The sequence below is a fragment of the Ranitomeya imitator genome, chromosome 2 (assembly GCF_032444005.1).
Source record: "Ranitomeya imitator isolate aRanImi1 chromosome 2, aRanImi1.pri, whole genome shotgun sequence".
NCBI lineage: Eukaryota > Metazoa > Chordata > Amphibia > Anura > Dendrobatidae > Ranitomeya > Ranitomeya imitator.
The window spans coordinates 589,453,215-589,475,129 of record NC_091283.1 but is presented as its reverse complement, the minus strand read 5'-3'; the positions used below and the strand labels follow the sequence as shown (position 1 = coordinate 589,475,129).

The 21,915-nt window shown below is 44.8% G+C and overlaps 1 protein-coding gene across 1 annotated transcript in view; it reads right to left on the bottom strand.

The window, feature by feature from the left end:
• The window catches only part of MYBL2 (MYB proto-oncogene like 2), a 68,469-nt gene that overhangs the window by 23,031 nt on the left and 23,523 nt on the right, over positions 1–21,915 (bottom strand). Inside the window, exons 8-10 of the mRNA XM_069752321.1 lie at positions 21,118–21,486; positions 7,555–7,694; positions 4,312–4,411 (exon numbers count right to left, since the gene is read on the bottom strand). Coding sequence (XP_069608422.1) covers positions 4,312–4,411; positions 7,555–7,694; positions 21,118–21,486 — 609 coding nt within the window. The remainder of the gene's footprint in view (positions 1–4,311; positions 4,412–7,554; positions 7,695–21,117; positions 21,487–21,915) is intronic.

Genomic DNA, 21,915 nt, shown 5'->3' with positions numbered 1-21,915 from the left:
GTGGGCCTTGAGGACTGGAGTTGGGGACCCCTGTTTTAAGGTACCCATGTCCTCGAAGGGCAGGGCGAATTTTTTAGAGGCCATCGCTATGGCCACATCCAATTTTGGTGCCTTACTCCAGGATGAGCAGGCTGGGTCATCGAAAGGGTATTTTCTCTTGGGAGTCAAGTGAACTTTTTTGTCTGTTTTTTCCATTCTCTCTTAATTAGAGAGTGAATTTTTTCATTTATTGGGAACGCTCTTTTCTTTTGTTCCAAACCGCTGAACATTATATCCTGCGCCCTTTTAGGGTGTTCATCTACCAGACCCATTGTTGTCCTGATGGCTTTTACCAAGGCGTCTGTCTGTTCGATAGGGAAGCAACTGCGTCCCCCTTCTGAGGATAGCGAAGAGGTGTCAGAGGCTGATGAATCACTAGAATCAGATATTTCGCTTTCCGACTCGTCCACACTAGATTCAGGGAACCTATGACTTGTTTTGCGTTTTTTCTTTGAGGTTTTAATGCCTTTGAGGGCACTCTCCACCTGACTCCTTATTAATGACTTTAGGTCTGAGGCAAATGCCGGGGATTCCTCCTGAATCGTCTTCTCTATGCAAGTGCTGCATAGCTTTTTCTCCCAGGAGGAAGGAAGCTCTTCTGAACATTTAGCACATACTTTGTGCTTTGATTTGCCTGTACATTTTCTTCCCTAGGAGAAAGAGTAACCCCGTATTAAACTCAGCACTTTCACGTAGATCACTCACCCCCCATGGATAAGAGATACAGTCTCAGGCCTGGGGACTATATCCACCACTGGATTCGTCACCGGTCGTGTGGTTTTCGCAGCAACCCGGCTGCGTTGTGACTGAGCGTCCACTGCTGCTGCGCTGTTGAGAGGAAGAGTTTCCCTTGCGCTGATGCGGTGAGCGCTGGTGCCGCTGTACCTGCTCTTGCTCAGGAGATAACCGATCTCCTGCGCATCCTGCTGCTCCTTGTCGCTCATAGTGGCCTCCGCACTGCGTTTAGTGCAAAGGAGGTTTGAATTGTCCACATTTTCCCGCCTGAAAGCGCTCCTTTAATCGCTTGCGCCGCCAGCGGAAGTGGCGATCTGCACATGCGCCCGCCTGACTTCCGGTTTTCCGTACCACGGGCGCCCACATAGAGAAAGATATAAGCGGGGACGCCCGCGCGAGCGCCTCAGCGTTCCGTCTGCCGGCGCCTGCCCGCGCACCTGTTTGGAGCTTCCGGTTTGGGCGGCAATGGCGCCGGCGTTTCAGCGGTCCCATATGTCGCTCCGGCCCACCGGCCTCTGCCCACCATACCGGTTTTGTCTGGGACCTCATGGAGAAGTAGCCGCCGCTATCTCCATGTACCGCTGTGCCTCGGTACGGAGGCTATTTCGGTGACCGCCGCCACCTGCCTCCTTCCTCCCCTTTTTTTTTCCCGTGGGGAAGGCAGGCTTGATCCTCTTCACTGCCTCCCCCTTCACACTCACCCATAAGGCCCGCCGACCCCAGCGGTGGTGCTTTAGGGAAGGGAAAAAGGGGGGAGAGAAAACCAGCTCGACCCAGCCGTGACAGGGCGCCCCTGTCAGGAACCGACTGTACCAGCCCCTGGAATCCCACGAAGTATCCTTTAGGTACGTGCTGTAGGTTCCCCGTCAGGGACAGGAAACCAACTGATGTGGGAGAGAGGTACGCCCTTTTTCACCTGTAGGTTTCCTGTCCCTGGGGGCGGTGTCATGATTCCAATGGCAGGGAATCACAAAAGGACAAGCACCAACGAGCTCTAGGGTGATGGAACCTGAGCTGACCGCGACCCTAAACCTGAACACACAAATAACAATAGCCGGGGAACGTGCCTACGTTGATCCTAGACGTCTCGCACCAGCCGAAGATCTAACTTCCCCTATTAGAAGAAACACAGACCTCTCTTGCCTCCAGAGAAATACCCCACAGAAATAGCAGCCCCCCACATATAATGACGGTGAAATGAGAGGAAGGCACATACACAGTATGAAAACAGATTCAGCAAAATGAGGCCCGCTAAAACTAGATAGCAGAGGATACAAAAGTAAACTGCGCGGTCAGCAAAAAACCCTTCAAAAAACCATCCTGCAATTACTTGAACTCATGTTCCAACTCATGGAACATGAGGAGCAATTACAGCCCACTAGAGCAACCAGCAGCAAAGAAACAATTAAATGCAAGCTGGACAAGACAAAAATAAAGCAAAACGTGGAACAAGAAAATCAAAAACTTAGCTTGTCCTGAAGATTACTGAAGCCAGAAGCTGAGGTAACAAAACAATCTGATAACCTTGATAGCCGGCGGGGAAATGACAAGAAAGCCCGGTTAAATAGGAAACTCCCAAATCCTAATAGAACAGGTGGACACCAGAGACAGCAGAACACAAATCACCCAGTACCATCAGTAACCACCAGAGGGAGCCCAAAAACAGAACTCACAACAGGGCGGACCCCTCTCTCCGTGGTGCCATCATGGGGATGGAGAAAAATACATTTTATTATTTTTACCTAACTAAGCGGGTGAAAAAGAGGGGTTTGATTTACAATTTATTTTATTTTGATCACAGTGATGGATCACAGTGATGCAAAACTGGGGGCTAAAAGATAATTTTTGAGGAAAAAAAATGATATTTTCACAGCTCTGCGTTATAACTTTAGTGAAACAATTGGGGGTTCAAAGTGAACACCACACATCTAGATAAGTTCCTTAGGTGGTCTAGTTTCCAAAATGGTGTAACTTGTGGGGGGTTTCCACTGTTTAGGCACATCAGGGTCTCTGCAAACGCAACATGGCGTCTGATCTCAATTCCACCCAATTCTGCGTTGAAAAAGGTCAAAGAGCTCCTTCTCTTCCGAGCTCTGCCATGCGCTTAAACAGGGGTTTACCCCACATATGGGGTATCAGCGTACTCAGGACAAATTGAACAACTTTTTGGGGGTCCAATTTCTCCTGTTACCCTTGGTAAAATAAAACAAGTTGGATCTGAAGTAATTTTTTTGTGAAAAAAAGTTAAATGTTCATTTTTTTTTTAAACATTCCAAAAATTTCTGTGAAGCACCTGAAGGGTTAATAAACTTCTTAAATGTGTTTTTTGCTGTTTTTAGAATGGTGTCACACTTGGTTATTTTCTATCATATAGATCCGTCAAAGTGACTTCAAATGTGATGTGGTCCTTAAAAAAAAAAAGTTGTAAAAATGAGAAATCGCTGGTCAACTTTTAACCCTTTTAATTCCCTAAAAAAAAAATTTGGGTTCCAAAATTGTGCTGATAATAAGTAACATTTCCCTCATGTCTACTTTATAAGTATTTTGTGTGACATATCTCTGATTTAAGGGCTTGAAAATTCAAAGCTGGAAAATTGCAAGATTTACAAAATTTTTGCCAAATATCCATTTTTTCACAAATAAATGCAAGTAATATCAAATAAATGTTAACACCATCATGAAGTACAATATGTCACGAGAAAATGTCAGAATCATCAGGATCCGTTGAAGTGTTCCAGGGTTATAACCTCACAAAGGGACAGTGGTCAGAATTGTAAAAATTGGCCCGATAATTGACATGCAAACCATCCTTGGGGGGGGGGGGGGGGGGGGGGAGAAAGGGGTTAAAAGTGTCGATATTGACTATTAGGATTACTACATCCAATAGGTGGCACTGTGGTGCGGCTGTGGTGTAGCAGGGGGCAGGGTTGCTACTGCAGGAATATGGTGACGGAGGCAGGAGTGGGGTGATGCTGTGGGCCCCGGGCTCTAGAGGAGAGTGTTCGGCTCCCTAGATCTCAATCTGCGCATGCGCTGCATCCGGCGGCCATTATCCAGTAGTCCTCCACAGTGAAAAGGATGAAGTGTGGAGACCCCTGACATTTTGTAAAAGCCTGGGTCCCGCCGCAGCCTCGCATCGCTGAAAACCTCCTCCTAACAGCTCAGGGACCCAGCATTGTCCCACTCCTGCCACAGCGACCCCAACTCCTAGGACCCCGCTCCACCCCCCCCCCACCCCCACCCCCAGTGAGCTACTATAAAAGCTTACTATAAAACGCACCAACATTTATATTAAAGAAAAAAGGTTTTAAAATATTCCTCCCCAAAATTTGGGGTTCGTCTTCTCCTACAGTGTGTCTTATAATAAGCAACATACGGCACTTCTCACTACAGAGGAACATATTTCTAGCCAAATGACCTGACAATCACCTTCCTGATAGATACAGAAATGCAAGACAGCCCACAACCATAGTAGATGGGATAAGATCAGTAATCTCTATATTGCTGGAAGCAGGCACCTAAAATCAGCACACTTACCAATGGCCTCAGCGACCCAAACTTCTCTAAAGCATTCTTGAATGGGGTGGGGGTGTGGGGTGCGTTATCCCCCAGAAATTTATGATTTGGTGTCACAAACCTAAAGTAAAAGAAAACTTAATTTTGAATTGCAATTCTTTAAAAGATTCAGCAAATTTTTTTTTTGAGCTTTGTTTTCTTTACCAAGAGCCATAACTACTTATACAGTGCCTACAAGTAGTATGCAACCCCCTGCAGATTTAGCAGGTTTACACATTTGGAATTAACTTGGCATTGTGACATTTGGACTGTAGATCAGCCTGGAAGTGTGAAATGCACTGCAGCAAAAAAGAATGTTATTTCTTTGTTTATTTTTTTTTTTTTTTTAAATTGTGAAAAGTCTTTTCAGAGGGTCATTTATTATTCAACCCCTCAACCCACCAGAATTCTGTTTGGTTTCCATAAAGTATTAAGAAGTAGTTCAGGCACAAAGAACAATGAGCTTCACATGTTTGGATTAATTATCTCTTTTTCCAGCCTTTTCTGACTATTTAAGACCCTCCCCAAACTTGTGAACAGCACTCATACATGGTCAACATGGGAAAGACAAAGGAGCATTCCAAGGCCATCAGAGACAAGATCGTGGAGGGTCACAAGGCTGGCAAGGGGTACAAAACCCTTTCCAAGGAGTTGGGCCTACCTGTCTCCACTATTGGGAGCATCATCCGGAAGTGGAAGGCTTATGGAACTACTGTTAGCCTTCCACGGCCTGGACAGCCTTTGAAAGTTTCCTCCCGTGCCGAGGCCAGGCTTGTCCGAAGAGTCAAGGCTAACCCAAGGACAACAAGGAAGGAGCTCTGGAAAGATCTCATGGCAGTGGGGACATTGGTTTCAGTCAATACCATAAGTAACGTACTCCACCGCAACGGTCTCCGTTCCAGACGAGCCCGTAAGGTACCTTTACTTTCAAAGCGTCATGTCAAGGCTCATCTACAGTTTGCTCATGATCACTTGGAGGACTCTGAGACTGACTGGTTCAAGGTTCTCTGGTCTGATGAGACCAAGATCGAGATCTTTGGTGCCAACCACACACGTGACGTCTGGAGACTGGATGGCACTGCATACGACCCCAAGAATACCATCCCTACAGTCAAGCATGGTGGTAGCAGCATCATGCTGTGGGGCTGTTTCTCAGCCAAGGGGCCTGGCCATCTGGTCCGCATCCATGGGAAGATGGATAGCACGGCCTACCTGGAGATTTTGGCCAAGAACCTCCGCTCCTCCATCAAGGGTCTTAAGATGGGTCGTCATTTCATCTTCCAACAAGACAACGACCCAAAGCACACAGCCAAGAAAACCAAGGCCTGGTTCAAGAGGCAAAAAATCAAGGTGTTGCAGTGGCCTAGTCAGTCTCCTGACCTTAACCCAATTGAAAACTTGTGGAAGGAGCTCAAGATTAAAGTCCACATGAGACACCCAAAGAACCTAGATAACTTGGAGAAGATCTGCATGGTGGAGTGGGCCAAGATAACTCCAGAGACCTGTGCCGGCCTGATCAGGTCTTATAAAAGACGATTATTAGCTGTAATTGCAAACAAAGGTTATTCCACAAAATATTAAACCTAGGGGTTGAATAATAATTGACCCACACTTTTATGTTTAAAATTTATAAAAATGTAACTGAGCAACAAAACTTTTTGGTTTGTAAAATTTATGCATATGTTAATAAATCCTGCTCTTGTTTGAAGTTTGAAGGCTCTAACTTATTTGCATCTTATTAAACCTGCTAAATCTGCAGGGGGTTGAATACTACTTGTAGGCACTGTAAGCCATTTATTTTTTTTTGAGGGGAAGGGGTTCTTCTTACCATGTTCATTGTGCAGTAGAAGACCTGGAAACTTAATTCTGCAGGTCAGTATGACTGTGGCATTATGGAGACTTAGTTTTTTTGTTTTGTTTATTTTTAGTGATAATTTTGAACTTCGTTACAAAAGGGAATCTGTCACCTCATTTTGTCGCTATAAACTGCAACCACCACCATTAGGGGCTTATCTACAGCATTCTGTAATGCTGTAGATAAGCCCCCGATGTAGTCTGAAAGATAAGAAAAACAGTTTCTATTATTCTCACCCAGGGGCGGTCCCGCTGCGGTTCGGTCCGATGGGCGTCAGTGTCCGGGTCTGGTGCCTCCCATCTTCATGTGATGACGTCCTCTTCCTTGCTTCTACCGCGGCTCCGGCACAGGCGTACTGATTTGTCCTGTTGAGGGCAGAGTAAAGTACTGCAGTGCGCAGGCGCTGGGCCTCTCTGACCTTTTCCGGCACCTGCGCACTGCAATACTTTGCTCTGCCCTCAACAGGGAAAATCCGTACGCCTGGAGAGGAGCCGCGGTAGAAGGAAGAGGACGTCATCACATGAAGATGGGAGGCGCCAGACCCGGACACAGACGCCCATCGGACCGGACCCCCTGGGTGAGTATAATCTAACCTGTTTTTCTCATCTTTCAGGTTACATCAGGGGCTTATCTACAGCATTACAGAATGCTGTAGATAAGCCCGTAAAGGCGGTGGCAGCAGTTTATAGCTTCAAAATGAGGTGACAGATTCCCTTTAAATAAATATAGATTGTGTTCTGTTGCCATTTTGTATATTGACAAACCAGACATGACAATACTGAACATGCATATTCTTTTTGTATTTCTTTGCCTATGGATGGAAAAAAAGAGGATTTTGTTTTATTCAACTTTTCTTAATTAACATAAGGGATTGTTAGATCCCTTACAATATTTCGATACTTTGGTATATAGTGACATTCAACGTCTCCTATAAAGCTCATTTTTCACGAAGACCAAGAGAGCAGTGATGGGGGACCTTTAGCAAGCCACTGGCAGTCATTGCGGCCTATTAGAACTCCCTGATCACGTCATAGGAGGGCGATGGCGTGCAATTCAAGTGCTGCCATCAGTGATTGACAATGACAATTAAGTGCTTACAGCAGCAACCAGAGCTAGCTCTGACGGATACTATTACAGGCATGTGCTTATTTTAGAACATAACGGCACTTGCTCTATGATGTAACAGTACATCACGAGATGGGATAGAGGTTAAAGTTGAGCACAACTTGATATCATCGAAAGGTAAGTGAAACCTTATTTGTAGTTGTAGAATGAAGTCTATAATCTCGGGACTAAAAAAAAAAAAAAAAAAAAAATTTTTACAAGCAAAACGGAGAATGCAGTGAACACAATTAATGTGTAAGACTTACGCAGAGTTCTTCTGCAGCAGGGGCGTTTTGTCTCGATGGAGAGGTGTAGTTACTACTACTTTTTGACTACAGACAGGTGTCGAGGTTAGAGATGGGTTTTCCAGCTCCAAAGTATCATGCTTCGACAAAAAATTTAAGAACTATAGGACATAGGAAGAAAAGAATTGCAATGGCTTAATTAGTAGGCGTACTAGGGATAAAAAACAATGCATTTCACAGCCATAACTGTAGATACATGGTTAGTGTGACAATTAGGCTCAATCTTACAGCTCCGGCACAATATAACCAAAAAATACAAAAAACCTTACACAGCTGGAGCTCCTCAGCACAAGAAATAAAGATAATTCTGTAGAGTGATGAGAGACCTCAAGAGATCAGCAAGTTGTATTTCAGCGAACATAGCCTACTAAAGCAACTTTCAAATGTTAATTCAACCACTCAAGATTTTTGCGGGCTTCCACTGAACAGAAACTTATCCTGATCACTTAGCTGTTAGGCCTCTTTCACACTTCCGTCTTTTAGCTCCCGTCGATTTTGGAAAAAACAGATCCAGCAAATGTTTCTGCTGGATCCTGTTTTTTCTCAGACTTGTATTAGCGACGGATTGCCTTCCGTTTCATCCGTCGTGCACTGGATCCGTCGGAACATTGCTGTCCGTCGGGCGGAGACAACGCAAGAGGAACCTTTTTTATGTACGTCGGAAAATCGCTCAGCGACGAATCCTGCGCTGTCCGTCGTTGGCTATAATGGAAGCCTATGGGCGCAGGATCCATCACTGACTGTCAAACACAGGAATCCAGTGATGGATGCAGTCTTTTTGAAACTGAACATGCGTGGAAAAATTTACAGTCAGGGAAATTCTGTCTCGCTCTCTCTTTTTACTATTGATGCTGCCTATGCAGCATCAATAGTAAAAAGATATAATGTTTAAAAAGCGTTACCGATGCTCCCGGCAGCTGCCGTTATGTATGTATGCTGTTATCTATTGTTTGGGTATTTATACATTATGAGTCATTTTGGGGTACATTTGTGTGTTTTCACCAGGGCTGTGGAGTCGGTAAGCCAGAGTTGCGACTCCGACTCCTGGATTTTATCAAGTTCTGACTCAGACTCCTTCATAAATGGCCAATTCATAACAATAAATTTACTGTTGTCAAATATTAACATCTTGCTTATTCAGTTTCTCACCATCATATAAGTAATCAGACCACTTAGAGCAAAAACTATATTTATTAGAATACAATTAGAATATAGCAAATAACTTTTATAAACTTTTCTAAACTCTTGTAAGTAAATATGCAATAAACACTGTTATGCAGTTAATAAGAAGAAATCTATAAATTTGCCTTCAGAAAAAGTATTGCCTGTCAGCTCCTCCTTCATGAATGCCCTCAAATCTGATCTACCGTATATACTCGAGTATAAGCCGAGATTTTCAGCCCACTTTTTTGGGCTGAAAGTCCCCCTCTCGGCTTATACTCGAGTCATACCCAGGGGTCAGCAGGGGAAGGAGAGCGGGGGCTGTGTAATTATACTTACCTACTCCTGGCACGGTCCCTGCTTCTTCCAACGCTGCAGTTTCTTCCTGTACTGAGCGGTCACATGGTACCACTCATTACAGTAATGAATATGCGGCTCCACCTCGCATAGAGGTGGAGCCACATATTCATTACTGTAATGAGCGGTAACTGTGACCGTTCACTACAGGAAGAAAATGCGGCGCCGGGGAACAGACCTGCAGCGACGGCGCCAGGAGCAGGTAAGTATGATGGGGGGCAGTGCGCGATACTCACCTGCTCCTCGTGCCACCGGCGGCGCCACTGTGGCTACCGCGTCCTCTGCAGTGACGCTCAGGTCAGAGGGCAGTGACGCGATTAGTGCGCGCCGCCCTCTTCCTGAACGTCGGTGCAGAGGATGGGAAGACACAGCGGCGGTCAGCGGTGGAACGGGAAGGGTGAGTACGTAATTTTTTTAATCGCAGCAACAGCTTTTGGGCCAAATATCTGTATGGAGCATCTTATCCGGCCATGTGCAGCATTATATGGGGGCAAATGTCTGTATGGGGCATCTTATTCGGCCATGTGCAGAATTATATGGGGGCAAGTGTCTGTATGGAGCATCTTATGGGGCCATGTGCAGCACTATATGGGGGCAAATGTCTGTATGGGGCATCTTATGGGGCCATGTGCAGCATTATATGGGGGCAAATGTCTGTATGGGGCATCTTATCCGGCCATGTGCAGCATGATATGGGGGCAAATATCTGTATGGAGCATCTTATGGGGCCATGTGCAGCATTTTATGGGGCAAATATCTGTATGGAGCATCTTATGGGGTCATAATCAACATTTGTGCAGCATTATATGGGGCATATTTTAATATGGAGCATCTTATGGAGCCCATCAAACTGTATGGAGCATTATAAAAGGGGCTCCTGATTCAATATGGATATTCAAAAAACAACCTACTGATGTCTCAATTAATTTTACTTTTATTGGTAACTTTTTATTTTTTTAAATTTACCGGTAGCTGCTGCATTTTCCACCCTAGGCTTATACTCGAGTCATTAAGTTTTCCCAATTTTTTGTGGCAAAATTAGGGGGTTGGCTTATACTCGAGTAGTTACGGTAATTAATTTTGAGAGCAGAGAACAACCTCTCTACACTAACTTGGGTTGGTGGCAAAGCCGTAACCACTCGGGCAACATCTCTGACAATGTCAGGATACAGAGGAATCACTTGTTGCACTGTTATTTTTGATGAATGGTCAAATTTCTCAATTTCTTTTAGTGCACATGAAAAATTCTGCTGAAATGTACTGGCTGTGTTCTTTCATGGGGATGACTCTTCTATGCGGGAACGCTTCGCACGGTCCTTGTGATCCAAATATTTTTCGAAATTAAATTCTTTATCAGTTGATGAGGGTGAAGATGTGGCAGGACGACCAAATTCTTCTTGTTCCTCCTAGACTGTTCTGCAACCCTTTCATCCTTACTGCTATTTCAAACAGAGCTTCTTTTCCTTTAGTTAGCTGTTGATCATCTAGAAAAATCCGATGCATTGGGTCTACATAAACAGCTGCCAAAAGAATGTTATTTTGTAATAGTAGCTCCTCTCTCAGTTTCATTGATGTAGCAATGCCACTTGCAATTAACCCTCCTCTTTGGGACAGGCGAAACATCAGGTTCTTCCACTCCTTTAAGAAAATACCTGGAGTTAAGTCCTCTGCTTGTAATTTTTTAGTCACTGTAAATGGGTGCTGCAGCAATTTTTCCAGCTCAGTGACCTGATTCAACTGACTTTCATTTAGCGTCAGTTGAGGGTTAGCCATGTCTACAAGAAAGGTTTTCAGTTCAACCAAGCGCTGAATCATTAAGTACTGCCCCATCGGGTGGCTTGATCAATAATTACCCCTTTTCCAGCACGTCTCTTCAAAATTGAGTAAACTTTAGGGGTTCTGGCAACAGTAGCCAATTTTCTCACCTTGCCAATCAGTGCAGCAGCATGTCCTTCTTGCAGACTGTCTCTTATAGCCAGCTGTAGCGTATGCACAACACAGCGCATGTGATGAATGAAAGAACGTATTGACAGTTTCAACAAGATCATCTAAACTATCATGTTGCTGTTCATCTGAAGCAACTTCAGTTTGCTCCTCAGTTACAATACTGTGTTCCTCTATTTCAAACATTTCTGTGTCTGTGGACCCAGAATGTTCTTCTAGCTGCTGGTACCATCATTACTCTCATTCATTAGCTTAATAGTACTTATAATATTTGAAGCATTGTCCGTTACGACAGAAAGAACTTGCTCTTTTTTTAAGTTCATAGTCTTGCAGAACCTTTTTCACCAAGAGCTGGAGAAACTCACTGGTGTGATGAGCTTTGGTGTCTTTTACTGCCAATGTCTTGGTAACTATTTCATTTTTGTCACAAACAAATCGGACATTGATGGCAAAATAGTTCACTCTGTGACATGTGCAGGCATCCATTTTATGAAACAAAGCGTCCCTTGAGAGTTTTTTTTTTATTTTTAAGTTCTTCCTTTTGTTTAAAAGCTTCTTCGATTACTAATTTTCTAATACTCTCTCTCTCCAGAGAAACACCAAGCTTGCATTTCCCCATTCAGACACAAAAGCTGGTCGTGAAAATAATGAAATAGGCACACTATCCTTTACAACAAGCTCTATGATCTGTTTTTTAAATGTATCTACTGTCATTGTCACAGTAACTTTGTCACTGTCAAAATATCTTGCAACTGATGGCTGCAAAGTTCTCTGCTCCTTTGTTTGGCTGGAAGAGCTGGGCACTGGTTCATTGGTTTGGATGCAGTCTTTCTCATCCACTGCTTTCAGTACTTCTGGATGAAAGCGCTGTAAATGTCTCTTTAGATTAGAAGCTCTGGTAGGAGCATTTTTATCTTTGCCTGAATATGCACTGATCTTGGCTTCACAGCATTTGTTTTCGTCTGGATCATTTGTCATACACTGACAGAATGTTTCTATCTTGAGTGAGGGTGAAATGTTCAAATACCGCTGATTTAATGTGACGCTTCTTTGACATTCTCAGGTTTTTAATTCTGCATTCACAATCAAAATGACAATTGTTTTTCCTAAAAACAATTGTACAAAATTATTGCCAGGTCGTACAACTGATATAGTGGTCAGTAATACGGTTATTCCTCATGTACTCACAGCTAACTGATGCAAAGTTTGTTGAAAGGATAATACTTCTTACAGTCTCTTCCTCTTCTGAGTAGCAGCTGTGAGATGCTTGGAAGATGCACACCAAACATCTAGTCTAGAGGAGGAGCTTTACTACTAAGAATTTGCAACACATTTTCACTTTCAGTTTCATACATTGTAAGTAGGAGGGTTGGGGCAGCATGAGGTTAACCAAGTATAAGATTAGATAAGGGCAGTGGAGAACAGTGACACTAAGGCTACGTTCACATTAGCGTTTTGCGGTGCTGTGTCGGTGACGCAACGCACAACGCATGCAAAAACGCATGCATCATGCAGCGTTTTCTGTTATGCCAAAAAACGCAAGACAACGCCACGATGACAGCACCTATATAGGCTGTAACTTCTCTTTCTGGGTATCCAATACTATATTGGTAGCAACCTCCGGGCAGGCCATATAGCCACTTGAATCTATACATTGTCCCAGTAAACGTTACTGATGAAGGTCCAGATGTGGGACCGAAACGTTTTCTGATTTGGGATAATAAATCTTTTGTTTCTTCACACCACCAAGTTGAGTATCGGGTTTTGTATTTTTTGCTGATTACGGTTTGGGAACCTACCCGTGCACCTCATACGGTTGTGCACACGTGTTTCTAACTATATTTATATGCTGAGCATGGGCACATTATGTTTTTTTCTTATGCATAAGATACCCCCTTCTAAATGCCAAGCACAGGCGCATTGAGCTTCTTCTGATTCAAAAGACATCCTCTATTTATCTTCACGCCTGCGCAGTATTGATGGTTTCTTTGCACACTAAAGGTACCGTTACACTAAACCAGGGGTCCCCAACTCCAGTCCTCAAGGCCCACCAACAGGTCATGTTTTCAGGATTTCCTTAGCATTGCACAGGTGATGCAATTATTACCTGGGCAAGACTAAGGAAATCCTGAAAACATGACATGTTGGTGGGCCTTGAGGACTGGAGTTGGGGACCTCTGCACTAAACGACTTACCAACGATCACGACCAGCGATATGACCTGGCCGTGATCGTTGGTAAGTCGTTGTGTGGTCGCTGGGGAGCTGTCACACAGACAGCTCTCTACAGCGACCAACAATCAGGGGAAAGACTTCGGCATCGCTGAAACTGTCTTCAACAATGCCGAAGTCCCCCTGCAGCACCCGGGTAAACATCGGGTTACTAAGCGCAGGGCCGCGCTTAGTAACCCAATATTTACCCTGGTTACCATTGTAAAAGTTTTTTAAAAAAAAAAAAAAACACAGTACATGCTCACATTCCGATGTCTGTCATGTCCCCCGGCGTCCACAGGGTTAAAACTGCTTTCGGCAGGAGCGCTGCTGCCGACAGCTTTCCCTGCACTGTGTCAGCGCCGGCCGTAAAGCAGCGGTGACGTCACCGCTGTGCTTTGCTTTACAGCCGGTGCTGACAGTGCAGGGAAAGCTCTCGGCAGCAGCACGTGCATTAGCAGCGCTCCTGCCGAAAGCAGTTTTAACCCTGTGGACGCCGGGGGACGTGACAGACATCGGAATGTGAGCATGTACTTTTTTTTTTTTTTTTTTTTAACTTTTACAATGGTAACCAGGGTAAATATTGGGTTACTAAGCACGGCCCTGCGCTTAGTAACCCGATATTTCCCCTGGTTACCAGTGAACACATCGCTGGATCGGCGTCGGGAAACGCAGCGACGACGCATGCATCATGCGCCCCTATATTTAACATGGGGGACGCATGGACATGCGTTGTGCGACGCATGCGTTTTTTTTTTTTTTTTGCCGCAAGCATCGGGCGCAGGAAACGCAACAAGTTGCATTTTTCTTGCGTCCAAATTTCGGCAAAAAACGACGCATGCGTCGCAAAACGCAGCGTTTTTGCGTGCGTTTTTATTTGCGTTGTGCGTTGCGTCGCCGACGCAGCGGCGCACAACGCAAATGTGAACGTAGCCTTAACGATATCGTTGCTACGTCACAAAAAGCAACGATATCGTTAACGAAATCGTTATGTGTGAAGGTACCTTTAGTGATGTGCTTCTGGCGCTTGTGCATTGTATACATATGGAACTTTTGGTTCCAGACTGTCTCGCGCCGACGCATTACCAATGACGGGACGCCGTCTTACCATGGAGATTCGCCGCCGTCTGTCCTGTCACGGATATTCATTGGTCGTGGCCTCTGTCTATCATGGAAATCCAAGTCGCTGATTGGTCGCTGCAAAACAGCCACGACCAATCAGCGACGGGCACAGTCCGGAAGAAAATGGCCGCTCCATAATCCCCGCAGTCAGTGGCCGGCGCCGGCTCCATACTCCCCGCAGTCACTGTCCCCGGCGCCCGCTCCATACTCCCCTCCGGTCACCGCTAACACAGGGTTAATGCCGGCGGTAACGCATTCCGTTACCGCCGCTATTAACCCTGTGTGTCCCCAACCTTTTAGTATTGATGCTGCCTATGCGGCATCAATAGTAAAAGAAAGTAATGTTAAAAATAGTACAAAAACAAAAAAACCTGCTATACTCACCCTGCGTTGTCCGCTGCCGCCTGCCGCCATCTTCCTTTCCCACCGATGCTTTGCGAGATTACCCATAAGACCTAGCGGTCTCGCGAGACCGCCAAGTCATATGGGTAATTTCGCAAAGCATCCTGGGAACGCAAGATGGCGGCAGCCGCGCGCCCATCTGCACAGCGCCGTTGGCTCCCAGGAAGCGGAGAGACAGGACGCTGAGGAGCAGCGACGAGAATGGTGAGTATGTTTAACTACAAGTGGCCCTCAGATCGTTAAGTGAGTATACTACGTGGCCGGGCAATATACTACGTGGCCATGCATATTCTAGAATACCCGATGCGTTAGAATCGGGCCACCATCTAGTTAGTGTGTGTGTGTGTGTGGTGTGTGTGTATGTGTGCATGTATAAGTATGTGCGCGCGTGTGATATATATATGTATGTAGGTATATTCTCTATTTCTATTGGGCTCGCCCCATTAAAGTTCATTGACCTTGAGAAAGACACACTTAGGTGTCGGTACGCGTGGGTCTATCACCTACTTTGCCTGACTGCTTGCGTCATGGGGGCGTCCACCATTATAGATCAGGGTGAAGTATTTGTTTCATCAGTTATACGGCCTCCTTGAGGTAATTATTTCAGTGTCTATCCCCAGCTTCCTTTTGCCTGTTGGTTCTTCTTCCAGATTATGGTGTTCATTAGTGATGAGCGAGTGTACTGTTTCCTCGGGTTTTCCCAAGCACGCTCGGTGACCTCCGAGTATTTGTCAGTGCTTGGAGATTTGGTTTTCATCACGGCAGCTGAATGATTTACAGCTACTAGCCAGGCTGAGTACATGTGGGGGTTGCCTGGTTGCTAGGGAATCCCCACATGTATTCAAGCTGGCTAATAGCTGTAAATCATTGAGCTGCCGCAATGAAAACTAAATCTCCGAGCAGTCAAATACTCAGACGTCACTGAAGCATGCTCGGGAAAACCCGAGCAACGAGTTCACTCAATCATCACTAGTGTTCATGCTGTATTCAGATTCTTCCCATTGGGACTGATTGTTCTAATATTATGTTATGTTAATGATAACAGAATGTATACACTCTCTAACCTGTGGAAGATTATATATGTATTGTTTCATCTGTATTTGCCAGAGCGGTGCTTTACGGCTGGCCGGCGCTCACAGCCAGTGCAGGAAAGCAGAGCGCCGGGGGACAGACACCGGAATGTAAGTATGTAGTGTTTGTTTGTTTTTTACATTTACGCTGGTAACCAGGGTAAACATCGGGTTACTAAGCGCGGCCCTGCGCTTAGTAACCTGATGTTTACCCTGGTTACCAGTGAAGACATCGGCTGAATCGGCGTCACACCCGCCGATTCAGCGATGTCTGCGGGAGGTCCAGTGACGAAATAAAGTTCTGGACTTTCTGCTCCGACCAACGATGGCACAGCAGGATCCGGATCGCTGCTGCCTGTCAAACTCAACGATATCGCTAGCCAGGACGCTGCAATGTCACGGATCGCTAGCGATATCGTTCAGTGTGACGGTACCTTTAGTCTTTGTTAGATCTGGAGATCTTAGTAATGGAATACAGGTTCAGCCTAGCTGGGACACGTCTATAAGGTACAGAACCTGGAAGAGTTGTCCTATATAATCCACAGACTATAGTACTTGAGTGCCCTGGACTGGAAAGATGGAGATCCTCAGCTTAACCTGTTATACTTCAGCAATGCTCTTCACAAATGATGCAACACCATCCACAACCAAAATGTTTTGTGCCTCCGACATGTAATGCAGATGAATTCAAGTGCTTTACCTACTACAACCCCTGGCAAAAATTATGGAATCAAAGGCCTTGGAGGATGTTCATTCAGTTGTTTAATTTTATAGAGAAAAAAAAAAGCAGATTACAGACATGTCACAAAACTAAAGAAATTTCAAATGGCAACTTTCAGGCTTTAAGAAACACAAAGAAACCAAGAACAAAAAATGTGTTGTCAGTAATGGTTACTTTTTTATCCAGGGAAAAAATTAAGGAATCATGAAAAACAAACACACAAAAAACACTCCAATACAGCACTTTAGTTTTGTGCCATGTCTGTGATCTGCTTATTTTCTACAAAATTAAACAACTGAATGAACATCCTCCAAGGCCGGCGATTCCATAATTTTTGCCAGGGGTTGTACCGATTGTACATAGTTTTAACACCAAGTAAACAAGACCTTATTTTCTTACTCAAGTCTGGCTTATCTAATATATAAAGCTGAGTGAGTGTGTGTGTGTGTGTGTGTGTGTGTGTGTGTGTGTGTGTGTGTGTGTGTGTGTATGTCCGTGATTGGCATCTGCACCGTCGCAGCTACAGCCACACGTCTGGACCCCGAGAGCGTCAGTCTATGTTGTGAGGCGAAATTTTAACCCCGCACGTTCCAATTCACCAAACAATTTTGCCCCTATCTACATAATGGGGAAAAAGTGAAATGAAAAGTGTTGGAGGCAAATTGACAGCTGCCAGATGTGAACAATGGGGACTTAAAGAGTATATACCGTACAGTTACTAAGGTAGGGCCCCGACATGGGATACTCACCACACACGGGGATATGAACACACACAAAATGCGCCACACACTACCACGTGCTTTAACACATACCACCCTCAGCACACATTTCACCACACATACCAACCTCGCCACATAAAAGTCAAAACACAAAAGTCACCGCTCAAAACTCGCCACATGCAAAACTAGGCTCACGCAAAACTTGCACACGCTGAAAAATTGCCATATGCACAAAAGTTGCAACACATGCAAAAGTTGCCTCACACAACTTGCACATACTCAAAACGCACCACACATAAAACTCACCATGCGCAAAACTTGCTGCACACAACTTGCTACACTAACCTGTCACATGCAACTCGACACACAAAAAGTTGCTACACGCATGTCGCCACACAAAACTCATCTCACAAAAGTCGCTACATGCATGTCGCCACATTCAACTCAACACACAACTTGACACATGAAACTCGCCCTAAAACACACACAAGTCTGGTATTATCCTTCAAAAATAAAAATCTGATTAATAAGCAGACAAACGACAAGAGCAACAAATGTACCATATAGGAAATCCGGCAGTTGTCAGTCACATGACCTGCCTATTATGTGTATGTGTGAGCTAATATCGTATATACTCGAGTATAAGCCGAGATTTTCAGCCCAAATTTTTGGGCTGAAAGTGCCCCTCTCGGCTTATACTCGAGTCAAGGTGGGTGGCAGGGTCTGCGGGTGAGGGGGAGAGGGCGCTGAGGCATACTTACCTGCTTCCAGCGATCCTGACGCTCCCCACCTGTCCCACGGTCTTCGGTGCTGTTCTTCCACTGTTCAGCGGTCACGTGGGACCGCTCATTAGAGAAATGAATATGCGGCTCCACCTCCCATAGGGGTGGAGCCACATAGTAATTTCTCTAATCAGCTGTAACGGTGACCGCTGATAGAGGAAGAAGCTGCGGCACCGAAGACCAGCTGTCCGGGAGAAGGAGCGGGACGCCGGGAGCAGGTAAGTATCGCATATTTACCTGTCCCCGTTCCAGCCGCTGGGCGCCGCTCCATCTTCCCGGCGTCTATCCGCTCTGACTGTGCAGGTGAGAGGGCGCGATGACGCATATAGTGTGCGCGGCGCCCTCTGCCTGATCAGTCAGAGCGGAGAGACGCTGGGACCAGACGCTGGGAGCTGCAAGCAAGAGAGGGGAGTATGGCATTTTTTTTTACTGCAGCAGCGGCACAGATTTATGTGGAGCATCTATGGGGAAATATGAACGGTGCAGAGCACTATATGGCACAGCTATGGGGAAATATGAACGGTGCAGAGCACTATATGGGGCACAGCTATGGGGAAATATGAACGGTGCAGAGCACTATATGGCACAGCTATGGGGAAATATGAACGGTGCAGAGCACTATATGGCACAGCTATGGGGAAATAATGAACGGTGCAGAGCACTATATGGCACAGCTATGGGGAAATAATGAACGGTGCAGAGCACTATATGGCACAGCTATGGGGAAATAATGATCTATTTTTATTTTTGAAATTCACCGGTAAATGCTGCATTTCCACCCTAGGCTTATAGTCGAGTCAATAAGTTTTCCCAGTTTTTTTGTGGCAAAATTAGGGGGGTCGGCTTATACTCAGGTCGGCTTATATTCGAGTATATAGGGTATATACTGCCAGGGGGGAGGGCTTTCTGTTGGCTGGGGATTTATCAGGCTGCCAATTTAGCTTACAAATACTGAGGTAAAAATACTGACCAAATAACGTGTGAACGCGGTATAATACAGGAGGAGATGACACAGATATATATTATATACAGGGGAGAGGACACCGGTATATACTATATACAGGGGAGATGACATACAGGTACATACTATATACAGGGGAGATGACATACAGGTACATAGTATATACAGGGGAGATGACAGGTATATACTATATACAGGAGGAGATGACAGGTATATACTATATACAGGAGGAGATGACAGGTATATACCATAAACAGGGGAGATGACACGTATATACTATACACAGGGGGAGAGGACTTACAGGTATATACTATATACAGGAGGAGATGACACACGTATATACTATATACAGGAGGAGATGACATACAGGTATATACTATATAAAAGAGGAGATGACCGGTATATAGAGGAGATGACACAGCAGGTATATACACTATACAGGAGATGACATACGTATATAGTACATACAGAAGAGATGACAGGAATATACAGGAGATGACACAGGTATATACAATATACAGGAGGAGATGACAGCAGGTATATACTATTTACAGGGGAGACTACGTACAGGTAAATACTATATACAGGAGATGACATACAGGTGTATATTATATATAAGGGAGATGACAAACGTATATACTGAGGGGAAAATGTGGGGTGTGAGGTGAAAATGAAAAAGGTGTGAGTGCAAAATGAGAGGAGTGAGGGAAAATAGTGGAGTGATCGGAAAATAACAGATGTGAGGTCAAAATGACAAGTGTTAGGGGGGAATGAGAGGTGTGAGAGTGAAAATGAGAGGCATGATGGGAAAATAAGAGAAGTGAGGCGCTATAACTAACCACAGATATTTACTATGCCCAGGCAACGTCGGGCTCTTAAGCTAGTTTGTTATAAAAACAAAGGGTCCGAGCTTGAACCCAAGATACGGCACCATGTGGTGTGAGAGAGACATCAATTCTGACCAACATATGTGCACACGCCTAGGGACACCTGTATATGGTACTCTGGGCTCCCGAAGTACACCTCAGCCAGGGAAAACCCTTACAGACTGGCCCATTAACGTCTATGGTTACAATGGAGGAAGTAAGTATTTGATCCCTTGCTGATTTTGTACGTTTGCCCACTGACAAAGACATGAACAGTCTATAATTTTAAGGGTAGGTTAATTTTAACAGAGACATACAATATCAAAAAATAAAATCCAGAGAATCACATTGTATAAATGATATAAATTTATTTGCATTTTGCAGTGAGAAATAATGGATGGTAGAGGATCAAATACTTAAGAGTTCTGGCTCCTACAGACCAGTTAGATGCTCCTAATCAACTCGTTACCTGCATTAAAGACAGCTGTCTTACATAGTCAACTTTATAAAAGACTCCTGTCCACAGAGTCAGTCAGACTCTAACCTTTACAACATGGGCAAGACCAAAGAGCTTTCTACGGACGTCAGGGGCAAGATCAAACCTGCACAAAGCTGGAATGGGCTATAATACCCCAAGTAAGACACTGGGTGAGAAGGAGACAACTTTTGGTGCAATAGTAAGAAAACGGAAGAAATACAAAATGACTGTCAATCGACATCGACCTGGGGCACCAAGCAAAATCTCACCTCCTGGGATATCCTTGATCATGGGGAAGGTGAGAGATCAGCCTAAAACTACACAGAGGGAACTTGTTAATGATCTCAAGGCAGCTGGGACCACAGTCACCAAGAAAAGCATTGGTAACATTACGCAGTGAAGGTGTAAAATCCTGCAGTGCCCGCAAGGTCCCCCTGCTCAAGAAGGCACATGTGCAGACCCGTCTGAAGTTTGCCAATGGACACCTGGACAATTCTGTGGGTGATCGGGAAAAGGTGCTGTGGTCAGAGGAGACAAAAATTGAGCTCTTTGGCATTAACTCAAAAGCATTAATTTGTGTTTAACGCCTGGGTTGAGCCAAATTCCACCCCCAGGTGAACTTAAATTTGCCATTAAGTGACCTATTGTCTTATATCCATGCATAAACAGTAATCTTTGTTAAGCATAATGGAGTTTTATTCTAAAATCCATGTTACCTGTAAGAAGTCATACCTGAGATGGAGAGAAGGGTAGTGACTTAACAGGAGTGCTTTTGGGCGTCATACTGTTTGTATCTGTAGTGGAGGCACTGCTGTTGTCCACGCTTTCTGTGACAGGCGACAAGGTGATCTTCCTCTTCTTGTGATGCTTTAGCAGGGATGGTGGTGTCCCAAATCCAGTTTGCGGACGTGGAGATATAGGAATTAATTCGCCTTTGCTACCCTTGCTCAGGTCAGACAAGGTATGTCCATCAAGGCGATATTCAGTTATATTGGTTGCCTGGGGTTTGGCAGTAGTTGCAGAGTTAGGGCTGCCAACATCAGTAACTGCAGATTCATCAGTCAAATCAAAAGTGGTAAGATCACACCAATTTTCGGCATCCTAGAGAGAAAAAAAAAAAACAAAAAAAAACTCCCACATTATTGGTTTATGTGCATTATCAGGTCCTAAAGCTCGTGGACTTGGAGACTAAATGACAACCTTCTCAAGGCTAGCCTTTGCACTTCAGAGCTGTCTGAAGCTAGAGACTCATTTCTTCAGGTATATACCTCAGAGATCATACTCTCATCCTGTTACAGAGGGAGACTAAAATATGTAGAGAGGCAATTTAATCAAACATGGCTCCAGACTTAAAGGAGAGCTATATTGAGGTAGCTAAGCTCTTAAAGCAGATTCATTCACTGGAGACCCTACACACAAACGCTTTCATCTTCTATTCTAGGGGAATTATCCAAGAAAAGAACCTCTCTCAGACTGTCAGATCAGAAATCTCAAAGAGAAAAATGTCAACGCTACATGTATGAGACATCT